Source organism: Pogonomyrmex barbatus, unplaced genomic scaffold, assembly GCF_055798465.1.
Source record: "Pogonomyrmex barbatus isolate J1 unplaced genomic scaffold, ASM5579846v1 scaffold2, whole genome shotgun sequence".
In the NCBI taxonomy this organism is placed as follows: Eukaryota; Metazoa; Arthropoda; class Insecta; order Hymenoptera; family Formicidae; genus Pogonomyrmex; species Pogonomyrmex barbatus.
The window spans coordinates 9,574,962-9,589,224 of record NW_028297116.1 but is presented as its reverse complement, the minus strand read 5'-3'; the positions used below and the strand labels follow the sequence as shown (position 1 = coordinate 9,589,224).

The window sequence follows — 14,263 nt, the reverse complement described above, 5'->3', positions numbered from 1 at the left end:
ATATATATATATGTATATATAATGTGTACATGTGTAAATATATATATATACATACATTATATATATAATATATACAATAATTAATATATACACTATAATATATATATTAATTATTATATATATAATATATATATATTGTATATATGTATTAATTATTATATATTACAGATAATATTTTATATATATATATATATATATATATATCTCAGCTTCAGTGCATGAACGTCATTATTGAAACAGTTTTCTTTTATAATGTTGATCAAATTTACTTTTTTTTGTGTGATTTGTTTCTTACTTTTGTTTTGCAAATTATTTGGATACGCTTACAATACACAGACATTAATAATATTTTTTATACTTCATCTTTCCTTATACTTTGTTCAATTCGTCCAAGAAAAAAATTGATGTCATTCAATCAGTTAATAAATGAATCCGTCACGCCGTATAGAGGTATTAATACGCTTACATACGCAAAAAATTATGATTTAAACTTTGAATTTGATTAAAATAAAATTATAATTTTAAATAAATAATAGTCTATATATGCATCTTATTGTCATATAACATATCAATACATCATCCCTCAGATTTAATGAATTTGGAGAGAAGAACTAACGAATTTAAGAAATTTTGTTACCTTTTTCCCTTTAGTTTGTCGAGCTGACCAGTTAAAATTGGTGCTAAAGCAATCGCTGCATGATAGTCACGGAGACCTTCAGATTTTGATAGACATTCGAACGCATCAGTTATCATCGTTTGATCTATCGTAATAACCTCATCGATTAGGCAATTCGGTAAATTTTCAAGAGCACAAGCTTTATATTCTGTTACTGGTCTAAAGTTTAATTCATTACATAAAGTTGTTCTGCTTCTAACTTTTTGTAGCCAATAGTCAATAGCAACTACTTGAACTTCCTTAAAAGTAAACACGTAAATTGTAAATTTATATAATGTGAATATACAGTACATTTCATATCTAAATTACATTAAATAGAAATGTAAAACGATAATATTCGATAAATTAGCAATTGTAAAAAATACTTGTTAACTTACAATAACTTGCACCTTTGAATTACGTTCTTTGATAGCTAGGGCAATACCCGCTGTTAAATTGCAACCATCAGTTGTTGTCGGCAATATCACCGCATCAATATTATCATGTACCTGTCGCATCATTTCTAATCCCATAGTGGCTTGACCAATAATCATATATGGATGATCATTTCTAAACGAAAATAATAAATTATTATTATATAAATTATTTATGAATCATTCAATGTATAATTCAAGAAAAAATTGGATATAATTATTAGCAAAGCAAGCAATTCTTAAAATAATAATAATATTTTATATTTTACTTAATTTTTATATAATAAAAAATGTCTATCGCATACTAGGAATAATTGTGTGAAAATATTTTGTTTTTAAAGAGTGTATATATTTTATCTTAAATTAGATTTTGAATTAAAAAACGTACAGATCAAGATAAAATAATTTAGATGAAATGGCAAGGGCTATTGCGAATTCGTGAACTTCCAACATATTGCGACCGTAAGCGATCACATTTATAGATAAATCCTTATATTGATTTAATAATTTATTTCTTTCATCGTCCATATATTGCGGTATCACTACTGTCATTGGAATGTTCAACATGTGTCCATAATGGCAAAGAATGGAAGCGAGATTGCCTCTTGAAATTGTTACTACGCCTGTATTTTTATAGAATGGTGGGAGATTTAGCAATGTGTAAATCACACCGCGAATTTTAATACTATTCATACGTTGAAAAAGTTCTTTCTTCAGGTAGATATTGAAACCCTTGTTAGCAAGCAAACGTAGGCTCTAAAATAATCATACGTTATTTGTTAAAGATAGTTTGTGAAGCTATTCCTCACAGTAGTTTACATTATAATGTGGATCAATTACATAATCTTGCTGTAATATATGACAATTATTTATATTAATGTTGAAATTTTTATTAATTTATTGCATGTAGTTTATGTCAATCTAATGATCTATTGTTGTTTATTTATTGAAATTATTTATTAATATATAGAATAACAATTATACTTAATATATTTTCTTATTACCTGATTACAAGGTGTTTTCGTAATGTCGTCTTTCATATGATACATTGCAGTATGGATTTTATCAAATGAGAAGAAATTTTCACAGATGGGTATTGTCTTGAGACCTTTTTCAATAAGGATCTATAAAAAATACTAAACTTATTTAATCGTATTTTTTTGATTTTTTTAAATATTTCATAAATATTTGATTTATAAATATTATTTTGGATATTCATTAATAAATTAGCAATCAAACGCAGGATGAAATTATTATTTGTCGATACATTTTTTTCATTTATACGTTTTCCAGAATTAATAATTATCTATGTTATCTACAATGCACTGTTATGTATCGCAAGAAAATAAAATTAATTATCCACAATACACTGTTATGTATTGCAAGAAAATAAAATTAATTAAATTTTATTTATTATGATCAAATAAAAATTTAAAAAATCTAAAATTTAAAATACCCATTCAGTGTTAGAACTTCTTTGGCGGCGTCTCATGGGATAAGTCACATAATAATTAAGTATAACACTAATTATTTTATCTTCTTCTGTTTTCTTTATTTCTTCTTTTTCATCTTGTTTCTGTTGCTTAGGCAATGAATAAGCGGTGGATTTATTAACTGAATGATGCATTTGATTTATATGTATACATATATATATATATCTACATATATATATATAAATATTAAGTATATATATATATATCTATATATGTATATATGGAAATCAGTCGTAATGGGATTATACAATTAATCTACGTAAAAGACTAAAGTCAAGTCTGGTTTAATATCTTTCATAAACTAATTCCTTTTTCACAGACAATAAGCAGTCTTAGTAATAACAGTACGATACTTATTTGTTTTCAAAATTTTTGTTTACTTCTTTTATAACAATTATTAGTTATCTTTATTTATTTTGCTCTGACAAATGTCATTTAATAAATAACAACATAAAATAATAAATATAAATAATAAGAATATATGAATATAAATAAGAAGAAACAATTTAAACGAGATTCATATGTACAAAAGAAATGTACGAGACATATTTCTTTGATCTAACATTTTTTCTATACTTTACATAATTTCTACTTTCCAAAAAATTAAACTTTTTTATTTTAACATTCTTTTCATATTTATTTTCAGTTTATAAGATTTATATCTCATAAATTTTAATATAAGAATATATGACGATGCTCATTTCAATGAATTTTGTCGTATATCATACTTTGTTCTAATCGGTACTTTTTTTTAGCTTATACTTTGAATAGTATACTTCAAATTTAATTTAATTTATTAATACGAAAACTTCTAATACATTATTATAAAAATGTATTAGAAGTTTTTGTATTAATAAATTAAATTAAAATTGAAGTATATTATTTTCAAAATTTTTAAATGTATTTAAGCTATGAAAATTGCGCAAGTTATAATAAAAATACGTACATTTTTTAAATATCGTTTACTTTTTGATAGCGTGATACAAACAAATTTATTTTTCGTTTATTCTTTAGAACGCAGAGAAAAAAATAACATATAACAATTATTTTTATATATGTATCTAATATTTTGTTATGATCATCGACCGAGCAACAAATAACTCTCCCCATATAAAAATTATAGTGCACAATTATATTGCACATATTAAAAGAGATGTCGGGAGTTTTGTATATAAATATAATTTTTTCTCGTTTTGCAAAACATAATTTTATTGGCAATATCGCAATTATATTCTCACTTGATAAAAAATTTTTATACAAGTACGTATGTATTCATATGTTTATATTAATTTTTTTTTATAACATTTCTGTTTAATATAAGAAAAATAATAATAATAATAATAATAATAATTAAAGATAGGAAAAATAATTAAAAAGGATAATTTTGCATTGTTTTTTACAAAAAGTTAAGTTTAAAGAAATGAGAAAAAGTTGTCTATATATAATTATATGTATATTTATGATTAAAAGTATATATATATATATGATTGTATATGATTGTATACGGGCAATTTTTTCTCATTTTTTCAAATTTTTTGGAAAAGAAACAATGCGAAATTATCCTTTTAATTATTTTTTATGTCCTTTAATTATTACTATTATTTTTCTTATATCAAACAAAAATTTTACAAAAGAAAAACTAATATAAATGTATATGAATATATAATTTCGTATATAATTATATATATTTATACATGTTTATATATATTTATATATGTCCTTATATGAAAAATTTTTACGGATGAGTATGTAATTGATCAAATTGGAAAAGATAGGAGAAATAAAAAGGCCCATATACAAGAAGTCAGGAAAAATAAAGCCTTCGAGCTGCTCATTTCATCCATACTCCTCCAACACGTTTTCTGTATTTGAAATGAAATAGATTACGCATTTCGAAGAGAGAGGGAGTGAAGAATTTGAGCTAATTTGAGCTAGGTAGTGTTGGCGCTGACGTTGACCACGTGATCGCTGAACAGTGACGGATGCTGTCACTGCTGAAACGTCAAATTTTTTTCTTCCAGTACGACATGCAGATCTTTGAATTTATTTATTTAATAATAAGAATACCTTTGTGACGCAATGTATTTCTAGTGATGATCAAGTAATATCGAACTTCGCAAACGCGATTGATTTTCTCATGATTAACTTTCACTTTTATCTTCATTATATTATGCCAATTGAGCATTTCATTTTTATCAATGTAGATTAACTTCTATAACATACTTTCGAGGGATATTCTCTTATCTATAAGACGTTCTCTCTTATCTATAAGACGTTCTCTAAATGTCTCTAGAAATGTCTATCCTTTGAAGATCTGTGTAGGTTTCATTTCAGTTTAAATTAAAAGAGACCAAATTAAAGTTTATCTACATTGATAGAAACAGATATCAGAAGTTAAAGCGAACGTCTTTGTTTTCTGCAAATTTCCAAAAATATTATTATCGGAAAACATGATTATTTTATAACTTTTTCCTAATTCTCTCAATTTTTCATTCAAAAATATTGATATTTGAGAGACTCAGTCATGACTCAGTCAAACGAATAATTATGTTTCCATTTCATATCGAAAGCCGGTAAAAAATTGTCTATATATATATATATATATATATATATATATATATATAATTTTATGTAAGATATTATATATTTTATGTAAGACATTATAAAATGTTCACGTATAAAAATATATAATTATATATGAAGTGATGAGACAGTTATATATGATGATTATATATAAATATATGTAATATATAATTATAATTATAATCGTATGTAATTACATATTTTTATGTATAAACAAATTTTATATTCATTACATATGGATATTTATCATTATATAATTACATATGGAAAATTTTTTACACCGAGAAATAGTGATTAGAGAATAAAATCACTGAGAATAGTGATTTTATCACTATTGAATTGAAAATATTGCTTTAATTAGCATCATTTTTTTCCACAGTGCAACACGGAGCAAATTTATCCCAAAGCAAATTCGAGGAAATTGACACGACGAAACGATATCACAAGCACGATTACATCCCTGCATTTGCGAGTGCAAGGGGGACGGACAGTCGGCGCTCCGTCGTGAAAGATGGCTTTGTTCGTGAGGAGCATCTGCAAGACTCTCTCCCAGGTAAAATCGCTGATATTTCCCCATACGTTCGAAATTCTGTGTGTATCTGCGAAATGCGAGGAAAGAGTATGAGATTTAGAATGATGACTATATCAACGAATAATACCAACGCTTTCTCAGTGTAGCACAACGAGGTCGGTTGCAAGGGTATCGCACGTTCAGTGTCTTTACATCGTGATATTTTTATCCGAGATGCATCCGCATGACAGAAATGACACGAGCTTATGTTTCAGTGCATCGCGAATTGCATCCTCCGAAGTGGTCCAGATCCGTGAATTAATGCGAACACTCGCTATCGAGAACGTGCAACATTCGTGAACTCGCTCATCGCATTATTTAATCAGGATTTAGTCTTATTATTCGTTACAAAAAGCAATAAATTGGCTGTTATGCAAGAAGTGCTGATTATCGAAGAAAGTGTGGCAAACGAAAATGGAGCAGGATGCTCTAGTGCTGATTAATTCCAATTAATTAAAAGAATTAATTCTGTCTGGAGATCCCAAATTTGGAGCGTTCCTAGAAAAAAAGATCATATATCAGATCAGATCAGATCATATGTGAAACAGAGAATGTGTGATTTGAATTTTTTTATATAACTAAATATATTCATATATTTTTATATAATTAGTTATATTATACGTGTGTTGCGTGTTCATAGTAAATTATATTCATAGTTCATAGTAAACTTTATTATGCTTGTATAAATAGTAATCCCTGCTTTATGTTCGCAGGCTACTCAAAAGAGTACAGTTAGAGCTTTACATGTAGGGACAGTACGGCAACAGGAATCAGTAAGCATTCTTATTCTTCGATTGATAATTAAATGGATATATAATATACTACTATTTTTAGACAGTTGAACAAGAAGGAAAGTTAAAATGTACCTTGATACCGGGAGACGGCGTTGGACCAGAACTCGTGGTTGCAGTCCAAAATGTCTTCAAAGCTGCGGATGTCCCGGTTGAATTTGAGCCTTACTTCTTGTCTGAAGTAAATCCAACTTTGAGCGCCCCTCTGGATCAAGTCTCTAACAGCATCGCTAGAAACCGAGTTTGTTTAAAGGTCTGAATATAATGTATTTTTATAGTTTTACTTCACATACGAACATGATTTAACAAGACATTTGAAATATAAAAAATTTTCCATTAGAGAAAGAAAACTAAAGATTTCTTAAATAACACGGATATAGCTGAGATGCAACAATACTCTTATAATTCAATATAATTATTTATATATTATTTAATTATATTATATAGTTATTTATATATATTATTACTTTGGATTACAGGGTATCCTAGCAACTCCGGATCACTCTATGACAGGAGAATTGCAGACATTGAACATGAAATTACGTAAGAGCTTGGATTTATATTCGAACGTGGTGCATGTAAAATCTCTGCCAGGTGTCAAATCGCGTCACCAAAACGTCGATTGCGTTATCATAAGAGAACAAACAGAGGGGGAGTATTCTGCGTTGGAACACGAATCCGTCAAAGGGGTGGTCGAGTGCCTAAAGATCGTGACTGCTGCAAAAAGCCAAAGAATCGCAAAGTTCGCCTTTGATTATGCCGTAAAGAATAATCGTAAGAAAGTCACATGCGTTCACAAAGCTAATATAATGAAGCTCGGCGATGGACTCTTCCTCAAATCGTGTCAAGAAATTGCAAAAATGTATCCTAGGTACTAACTTTTTTGTCACTTATTCATCGTTTCTTGAGAAGATTTATCATGGAATTGTTGCAAAATATATTTTATACTTTTACTTTCAATGAAACAGGATTACGTTCGAGACGATGATCGTCGATAATTGTACTATGCAAATGGTCTCTAATCCACATCAGTTCGACGTCATGGTAATGCCGAATTTATACGGAAATATCGTAGATAATCTCGCATCTGGTTTGGTCGGCGGTGCTGGAGTTGTCGCAGGTGCCAGTTACAGCGCTGAATGCGTCGTCTTCGAACCGGTAACATATCTGATTTTTATTTATATTAACATAAGAATTGCATTTGATATGCAGCTAGTATCGAAAAGAGGATGGCTCGCTTGAATAAACTTGATTCCAATTTTAAAATTTAATGTACTAATATTTATTTCTACAAATGTAAATTAATTTTAAAATTATTGGTTTTAAATTACTTTTTCACTTCTAAGAATTAGAAGAAAATAAAAAGTGAATGAAAATTGGTAGACATTAATTGGTAGACAGATAAAAATGGATATAAGATCAGTATTTTTTAATAGGGTGCGAGGCACACGTATTCCGAGGCGGTCGGTAAAAACGTCGCGAATCCAACGGCGATGTTGTTATGTGCGGTGAAGCTTCTGAATCATGCAAATCTCAAGCGTTATGGCGAGCAGATCCGGGAGGCGTTGAATCGTGTGCTAAATGACGGAAAGGTGCTCACGAAGGATCTAGGTGGGCAAAGCTCGACGACGGATTTCACCGCTGCTGTAATAAATAGTCTGCGCTAACGATAAGACAACATAGGAGAACATAGGAGATATAGATCCAGCGTCGCAAACTCATTTTTCTTGAGATTTCTGGAAATCTGGAATGATTGTACGAATCGTAGTGCCACATCCGTTATAAAGTATCTGTAACTCACATAAGTCATAAGATTTGTAAAGGTAAAAATAATCCTAGAAAGATCCGTAACTATGCAAATTTCTATTTGCAACAGTAGAACCCTCTGTTCTGCGAACAGAAAGAAGTCCAAAGTTCTCTGCAGCTGCAGAAATTCAACTGCGATATGCGTAATTAGTTATATAATAAATAAAAAATTGTATAATATCTATATATAAATAAATTACGCTTATCTTACATCCTAGGAAGATGCCACAAGTTCATTTCATGCAACCAGAAACAACAACACTGATACATATTTCAATTATATCCATAACAATAGATGTATATTTAATTTTTAAGAAAAATTGAACGAGTTCATTAAAAGCTGCGATAAATTGGCATTATAATGTTTTTTATTTTTATTTTTTATGTTTTTCATTATTTTATTATTTTTTTTCTTAAACCAAACAGAAATTTTATAAAGATTGAAACTAATATGAACACATATGTATATTTATATACATATATATTTATATATATTTTGTATATGTTTTTATATAAAAAATTTTTTATCGAGTAAAAATATAAGATTTTTAATTTCCTCTCTAACTTTCCTAAATTATTTCGCCTCAGTTTTTATTTTCTAATATTTGAAATGAATATTTGTATAATAAAGATATGTCAGTCGTATGGAATGAAACTCGTAATAGAAATTTGTGAAATTAGACGAACGCGTACGTCGCACGTGTCCGTTGACAGTTCGGCATCTAGTTCCACATCAGCTGATCGGAGAGAGTATTTTGCTTACATATGTACGCTATACACATAAAGCTAACGTACGAATAAAATAATTCAATGGATCCCGACGGTTACGCGGTGGAATTAATACGTCAAGATATCGTTAAATATCAGCTTCAAGTAAACGCTTTAATACAGGTAAATACATATTATCACGATGGACATAATATAACCTAATTTCAGTATTTCATTTTAATATAGAAATAGCAGAACGATTAGATAATAATAGTGAAAAACATATTGCAAATTATATTACAATAAGTCGAATCAATAATTCGTATTTAACAAGTTATCTCTTCATTGCGAAGGATATACAGCAATGCAGCGGACCGTTGGAGATACTGGATGAGCTCAATGCGGAGGGTAGAGCTAAGATAGCCGTCTTGAAAATCTCCATAGAACATTTGGCGTCCGTTGCTGAAACTGAGGTGGATGAGAAGAAGAAAGCCGAGCTTCTATCTACGGTAGATAGTTATAAAGAGCAGCTGAATACTTCCCTGGCAGCCTTCCGCAAGGCCAACGTTGTCAGCGCATGTGTTATCGACAAACTGGCAAGAGAAAATCTATTCTCGATGCCAGAGGACCGGCAAAACGCTCTCCGTAGACGACATGACAAACAGAGTCTGTCAAACGCGTCTAGCCAAGTAACGGATAAATTATTGAGCATCTCTAGGCACCTGGCTGAAACAGCTCAAAGAAGCGCCGACACACTGGATACACTGTGTATGTATTTTATTTCGTTATTCGACAAATATCAGGATTCTACAGACCATTTTTGTTTCAGTGACATCTTCGGATAAGGTTGACAACACCAAGGATGAATTAGAGCATCAGCAACAAGCAATAATGCAATCGGGGAAGCTATTAGGAAAATATGGTAGACGAGAAGTTACTGACAAAGCATTGTTTGTATTGGCGTTTGCCTTTTTCCTCGCTTGTGTATTTTACATTCTACAAAAGAGATTGTTTTGAGCATGTATCGAGTGTTTAACATGATATCAAATTGTTCAGACATTCTTGTATCATATATAGGGAAGGAGGAAATAATGTGATATATGTACCATTTTCAAGAGTGAGAGAGAGGTGGACATGGGATGAACTTTTATAAATGTTTTAATAACTTTATATATAAATTATTCATTAATTTTTTAAGATTTATTATTTTCCATCATCAGATCTTGTTAAATAAGAGCAACTGGTTGTATATAATAGCGTCCTGTAAAAAAATAGAATTATAAGATATCTCTGCATATATACATTTTACATTCACCGTTGTTAAAATATATTTTATTGCATTATATGAATTTTAATAATATTTTAATATTATTAAAAGCAGTAATAGCAAAACAAATAATATTTTTTTACAAATTTTTGATAATGTGAATTTAGTGTCTTATATTGAGAAGTTAGAATATAGTCGATAAAAAATTTCATTGCTAAACAGGGTCCTTCTTAAATATGAATTATGATAAGACGGATATTTCCATACATTTTTACAACCGCTCATAAATTCTTCCTTGGAAACCACACCATCTTTATTCGCATCCATCTTCTCAAAGAACCTGTCTACTTGTCTGTTAACCACGGATTGGATGGCCTGTGCGTCTTGTACCATTTCGTAAATCGCAGATACTGTGATCAGCATCTCTTGTCTCGTGATACAACCATCTCCATTCAAATCGTAGAACCTAGCAAGCAATAAATCCGAAGAGAGCATTTCACGAGTTGGCATTTATCGCTTTGGTTCGGAGATTATCAATTTAACTGAGAAGGAATCAATTCTTCTAATCCAAAAGAATGCGTGAATAAATGATATCTCCTAATCACATAAATGATATCCCCTATCACTTGAATGACTACATAATTAAATCCTTCGCGTCAAATTTTATTTACAAAAAATCTACAGGTCTACAATTATCCATCTTTATCTAGAGAATTCAAAGTTTATTAATAAAAATACAGAGAACGAGAGATAAACTCTCACCCGAATATCCAGGAAAGCTTCTGATCCATATTGCCGTTGATGATCGTTGTCATGGCTTCAAGAAGATCGCTGAAACTGACGATACCATCACCATCTCTGTCGAAGCTGTTGAACAAAATTTGCGCGTATCTGGCCGGATCGCCAAGCGGGAATAATTTGGCATACGCAGGCTTCAAGTCACCGGATGTCGCACATCCTCTCGGGCACAGCTGCTTGAAAGCGCGATATAGCTTGCGAATTTCGTTTTTGGAGAAGCCAGTTCGCCAGGTCAACGTGGACAGTTGCTCGGGGGAAATATATAACGAATGTTTATCGTCCTCGTGGATGCTCTCTACGAAAACGATCAAGTTACATAGTAAATATCTGTAAATTTATTAAAACGTTTCCAATGCGACAAAAAAGTAATTATTTGATCGAAATCTCAAATATCAAATTTTTAATCATAAAATTGTCAAATTCTTTATAGCCCCATGAAACTGTAATTGTAATAAAATTAAATTAATGTTACACAATTCAGTTAATTTTTTTTATTTTTACAGTTTCGATGCCAAATGTATCAGAAGACCAATGTTATCAGAAGACTTCAAATTATTTATTTTAGAAATGGCAAATCGGATATTGTTACCAGTAATCTTTTGGATGCTTTTTCTCATCTTTCTCAGGCTACGTTGCATCTTTGCGGAAAGGCTGGACCGGCGCAGGGACTCGCAATCATCATTGCCGTGATTTGACATTCGAAAGGAACTCGGACAGGCACGTGGGATAACACCTAACGAGATTGACAGTGTTCAAAGCTTTTCAGCAAGCGTCGAACAGAGCGAAACTGACGCACGTGGTGCAGCCGACTGCATGAAGCAGTTTTGATGAAGTCTGCAGTAGCCAAAATATTTAGACGATTTACGCGGCATGTCTGCAAATCCCAACGAGAAAACGATGTACGGGTGCAAGTTCATGGATGTTTTTAGGCGCATCGGATCGGTCTCATCCAACCAGGTTGCCTTTAATAAACCTTTATTCCTAGATCCACAACAATGAATATGGATGAATAATGATTTCTTCGTAATGTAATTTTGTTAGCAATAACTGCGTATGATTATTAGCGACTCAAGCTATTAAGCGAGTCGTTATTTTATATTTGGATCCTTGAATTTCGCGATCGAATGTCAGTCTCGTCTTATCATTGCGTCAATTGGCAAGAGCAAAGCTAACTTGATCCGATCCGTTGTCAGATCTGGCGGATAAATTCTCAGTAAAGAAGAAAAGAGGAGAGAGGAGGTAGAAGCCGTAAATGCTTCTTCGAGAAAGCATTTCTGGTATTTCTTGCCAAAAATTCGCGGAAGTAAATATGGGGGCGAGACACCGAAGCTTTCGCACGGAAAACGATTCGATGCATCTCTTCTCAAGGCTTCCTCCACCCACAAACTTTGTTTGTGAGTCAATAGATGAAAGCGAGTTTCTTAAATAGATTTACCATTACGCACTTCCCCCATACATTATACATGGCATTGAATTTATCTAAAGGTATTTTTAAATTACATGTTACAAATTTTTTCATAATTCCATTGCGGTGAAATTTTGGAAAATAAGTTGATAAAAGAATCGCTCGTTTATCGCGAGCTTCTTTATGTCTAAAAACTATGTAGGCAGACTTTCTCTGCCAAACGCTATTAATAGTCGGATGGATTGGAAACTGACTGTTACGGTAATAGGAAATCGGCAGAGCAAATCGAGCCCGTTACTCAATGATCCGTCAATAATGCTCAACGATATTTCGAGAGGTCACCCTTTCGTAGAAGAATTCATAATTCCGTCAAGCGTGGAGACGATCGTATGAAGTTGCGAGAAGTGACCGGCCTTGTCGTCGGCCGAATAGTACTCGATAAATGAGCTCGTCAACCCTCAATGAAATTTCTCAAGGCAACTCGAGTTATTTGTTTATGTGTAACCCAGTTTCTTTTTATGTGGCGTACAATCCGGTTTATGCGATTAAAGATTGATTACCAGTATCTTATAGTCGGTTTCCTGTAAGAGAGATTGCGTGCGATGTGAATGAGGTTGAGAAAGACTTCGCATAAAACGACAAACGGAAAAAAGCTGTATCCTCTGTAAGAGCTAATTTGCACCAACGTGGATTGACGGTAATTGCGCAACTTATCTTTTCCTCTGAGCAGGATTAAAAGCTGGGAGGAAAAACAATGGATTTACATGACTTACATCGCACCATTGAAACAATTATATATAATATAATATATATTAATATAATAATAATATAATAATTATAACTATTATTTCTCTCTTCATATTGTTCTATTCTTGCGAATTTAATTAAAAATCTTCTCTATACTTGAATATTTACGTCGTCAAGCAATTAAATACGCAGTTTAGATAATAAAATAATACGGAAGAATATTTCGTGCAGATTTCGTCAACGAGATTTCGCTAAAAGGTGTAATCTAGAGAAATATTTAATTTGATTTTTTTATCTGGGGAAATATTTTAAAAGAATATCAATTTTCGGAGAAAAATTCAAGGGATCGAGAGGCAATTTGCTTTTGGCCGTGTGATCCATTTCACGGTGCGGAAAGTGTGTCAAGTTTGTTTGATAAGATAATCCGTTACAGTTTTCGGTATCGGCGCAAGCAGCGTCCTTGACACGATATTTGGATGTAGAGCAACTTCCAATGAAGTTCGGCGTCAGCCGTCGGAAGAACTGGACGCGAGGATGAAGTACATATATATAGCACACGATCCGGTCTGCGCAGATCGCGTATTATAATGCAGGTCACGCGATCCCTTTTCGCAATCCTGAGGAAAACGCGAGACGCGAAATTCACCCGCGGTGCGCTTTATGATCGGATGCACGCAACGACACGCAAGCACGTGGCCGGCAACGCGTTACGTATGCAAGATTATTATTTCATGTAGAGGGAACACCGGATTTCACGGATACCGCCTCCTACTACCCTACAAGCCGCGGCCGAAAGCACGATCATGAATTAAACATCGAATGCTAATCCGGCGGAAACCATCCGCGATCTAATCGCAATCATGATCGCACGGTTATCCGCCCCTGCGTCTTCTGAGAGCGATCGTTATTGGCGTACGCAGGTTCTTCTCTCTTTTTTTTTTTTTTTTTTCTCTTCCTTTGCATCCAGGAGTCACGTGAAAATTTCATTACCATAAGATGCGACGA

At 31.7% G+C, this 14,263-nt stretch overlaps 4 protein-coding genes across 4 annotated transcripts; 2 read left to right on the top strand and 2 right to left on the bottom strand.

The window, feature by feature from the left end:
* Window positions 1-210: 210 nt before the first annotated feature.
* LOC105428221 (uncharacterized) lies at window positions 211-2,716 on the bottom strand. The gene is made up of 6 exons (XM_011640433.2): window positions 2,546-2,716; window positions 2,094-2,213; window positions 1,478-1,845; window positions 1,054-1,225; window positions 638-915; window positions 211-461 (listed from the first exon to the last, which is right to left on the bottom strand). Exons 1-6 carry the CDS (start codon window positions 2,714-2,716, stop codon window positions 416-418), a joined length of 1,155 nt encoding a protein of 384 aa, XP_011638735.2. The 3' UTR covers window positions 211-415.
* A 2,847-nt stretch (window positions 2,717-5,563) lies between these two features.
* Window positions 5,564-8,550, top strand: Idh3b (isocitrate dehydrogenase [NAD] subunit beta, mitochondrial). Its single transcript, XM_011643177.2, has 6 exons — window positions 5,564-5,718; window positions 6,450-6,509; window positions 6,571-6,780; window positions 7,007-7,398; window positions 7,496-7,685; window positions 7,964-8,550. Exons 1-6 carry the CDS (start codon window positions 5,677-5,679, stop codon window positions 8,192-8,194), a joined length of 1,125 nt encoding a protein of 374 aa, XP_011641479.1. The 5' UTR covers window positions 5,564-5,676; the 3' UTR covers window positions 8,195-8,550.
* Window positions 8,551-8,973: 423 nt separating this feature from the next.
* On the top strand, window positions 8,974-10,336 carry Sec20 (vesicle transport protein Sec20). The gene is made up of 3 exons (XM_011643174.3): window positions 8,974-9,224; window positions 9,395-9,809; window positions 9,871-10,336. Exons 1-3 carry the CDS (start codon window positions 9,144-9,146, stop codon window positions 10,056-10,058), a joined length of 684 nt encoding a protein of 227 aa, XP_011641476.2. The 5' UTR covers window positions 8,974-9,143; the 3' UTR covers window positions 10,059-10,336.
* On the bottom strand, window positions 9,802-14,196 carry LOC105429915 (neuronal calcium sensor 1-like). Its single transcript, XM_089075952.1, has 5 exons — window positions 13,690-14,196; window positions 11,696-12,087; window positions 11,071-11,401; window positions 10,576-10,774; window positions 9,802-10,302 (listed from the first exon to the last, which is right to left on the bottom strand). Exons 2-5 carry the CDS (start codon window positions 11,802-11,804, stop codon window positions 10,258-10,260), a joined length of 684 nt encoding a protein of 227 aa, XP_088932078.1. The 5' UTR covers window positions 11,805-12,087; window positions 13,690-14,196; the 3' UTR covers window positions 9,802-10,257.
* Between the last annotated feature and the right edge of the window lie 67 nt (window positions 14,197-14,263).

Bases quoted from the DNA above. Each gene is read 5' to 3' on its own strand.
- LOC105428221 (XM_011640433.2), bottom strand. From the start codon at position 2,716: ATGCATCATTCAGTTAATAAATCCACCGCTTATTCATTGCCTAAGCAA. The intron at 916-1,053 runs GTAAGTTAACAA...TTTACTTTTAAG, and splicing joins ATTCAAAGGTGCAAGTTATT to GAAGTTCAAGTAGTTGCTAT. The intron at 462-637 runs GTAACAAAATTT...TGCGTATGTAAG, and splicing joins GACAAACTAAAGGGAAAAAG to CGTATTAATACCTCTATACG.
- Idh3b (XM_011643177.2), top strand. From the start codon at position 5,677: ATGGCTTTGTTCGTGAGGAGCATCTGCAAGACTCTCTCCCAG. The intron at 6,781-7,006 runs GTCTGAATATAA...TTTGGATTACAG, and splicing joins GAAACCGAGTTTGTTTAAAG to GGTATCCTAGCAACTCCGGA. The intron at 7,686-7,963 runs GTAACATATCTG...ATTTTTTAATAG, and splicing joins AATGCGTCGTCTTCGAACCG to GGTGCGAGGCACACGTATTC.
- Sec20 (XM_011643174.3), top strand. From the start codon at position 9,144: ATGGATCCCGACGGTTACGCGGTGGAATTAATACGTCAAGATATCGTT. The intron at 9,225-9,394 runs GTAAATACATAT...TTCATTGCGAAG, and splicing joins AAGTAAACGCTTTAATACAG to GATATACAGCAATGCAGCGG. The intron at 9,810-9,870 runs GTATGTATTTTA...TTTTTGTTTCAG, and splicing joins CGACACACTGGATACACTGT to TGACATCTTCGGATAAGGTT.
- LOC105429915 (XM_089075952.1), bottom strand. From the start codon at position 11,804: ATGTCAAATCACGGCAATGATGATTGCGAGTCCCTGCGCCGGTCCAGC. The intron at 10,775-11,070 runs GTGAGAGTTTAT...ATTGCTTGCTAG, and splicing joins AAGCTTTCCTGGATATTCGG to GTTCTACGATTTGAATGGAG. The intron at 10,303-10,575 runs GTATGGAAATAT...ATTTTTTTACAG, and splicing joins TTATGAGCGGTTGTAAAAAT to GACGCTATTATATACAACCA.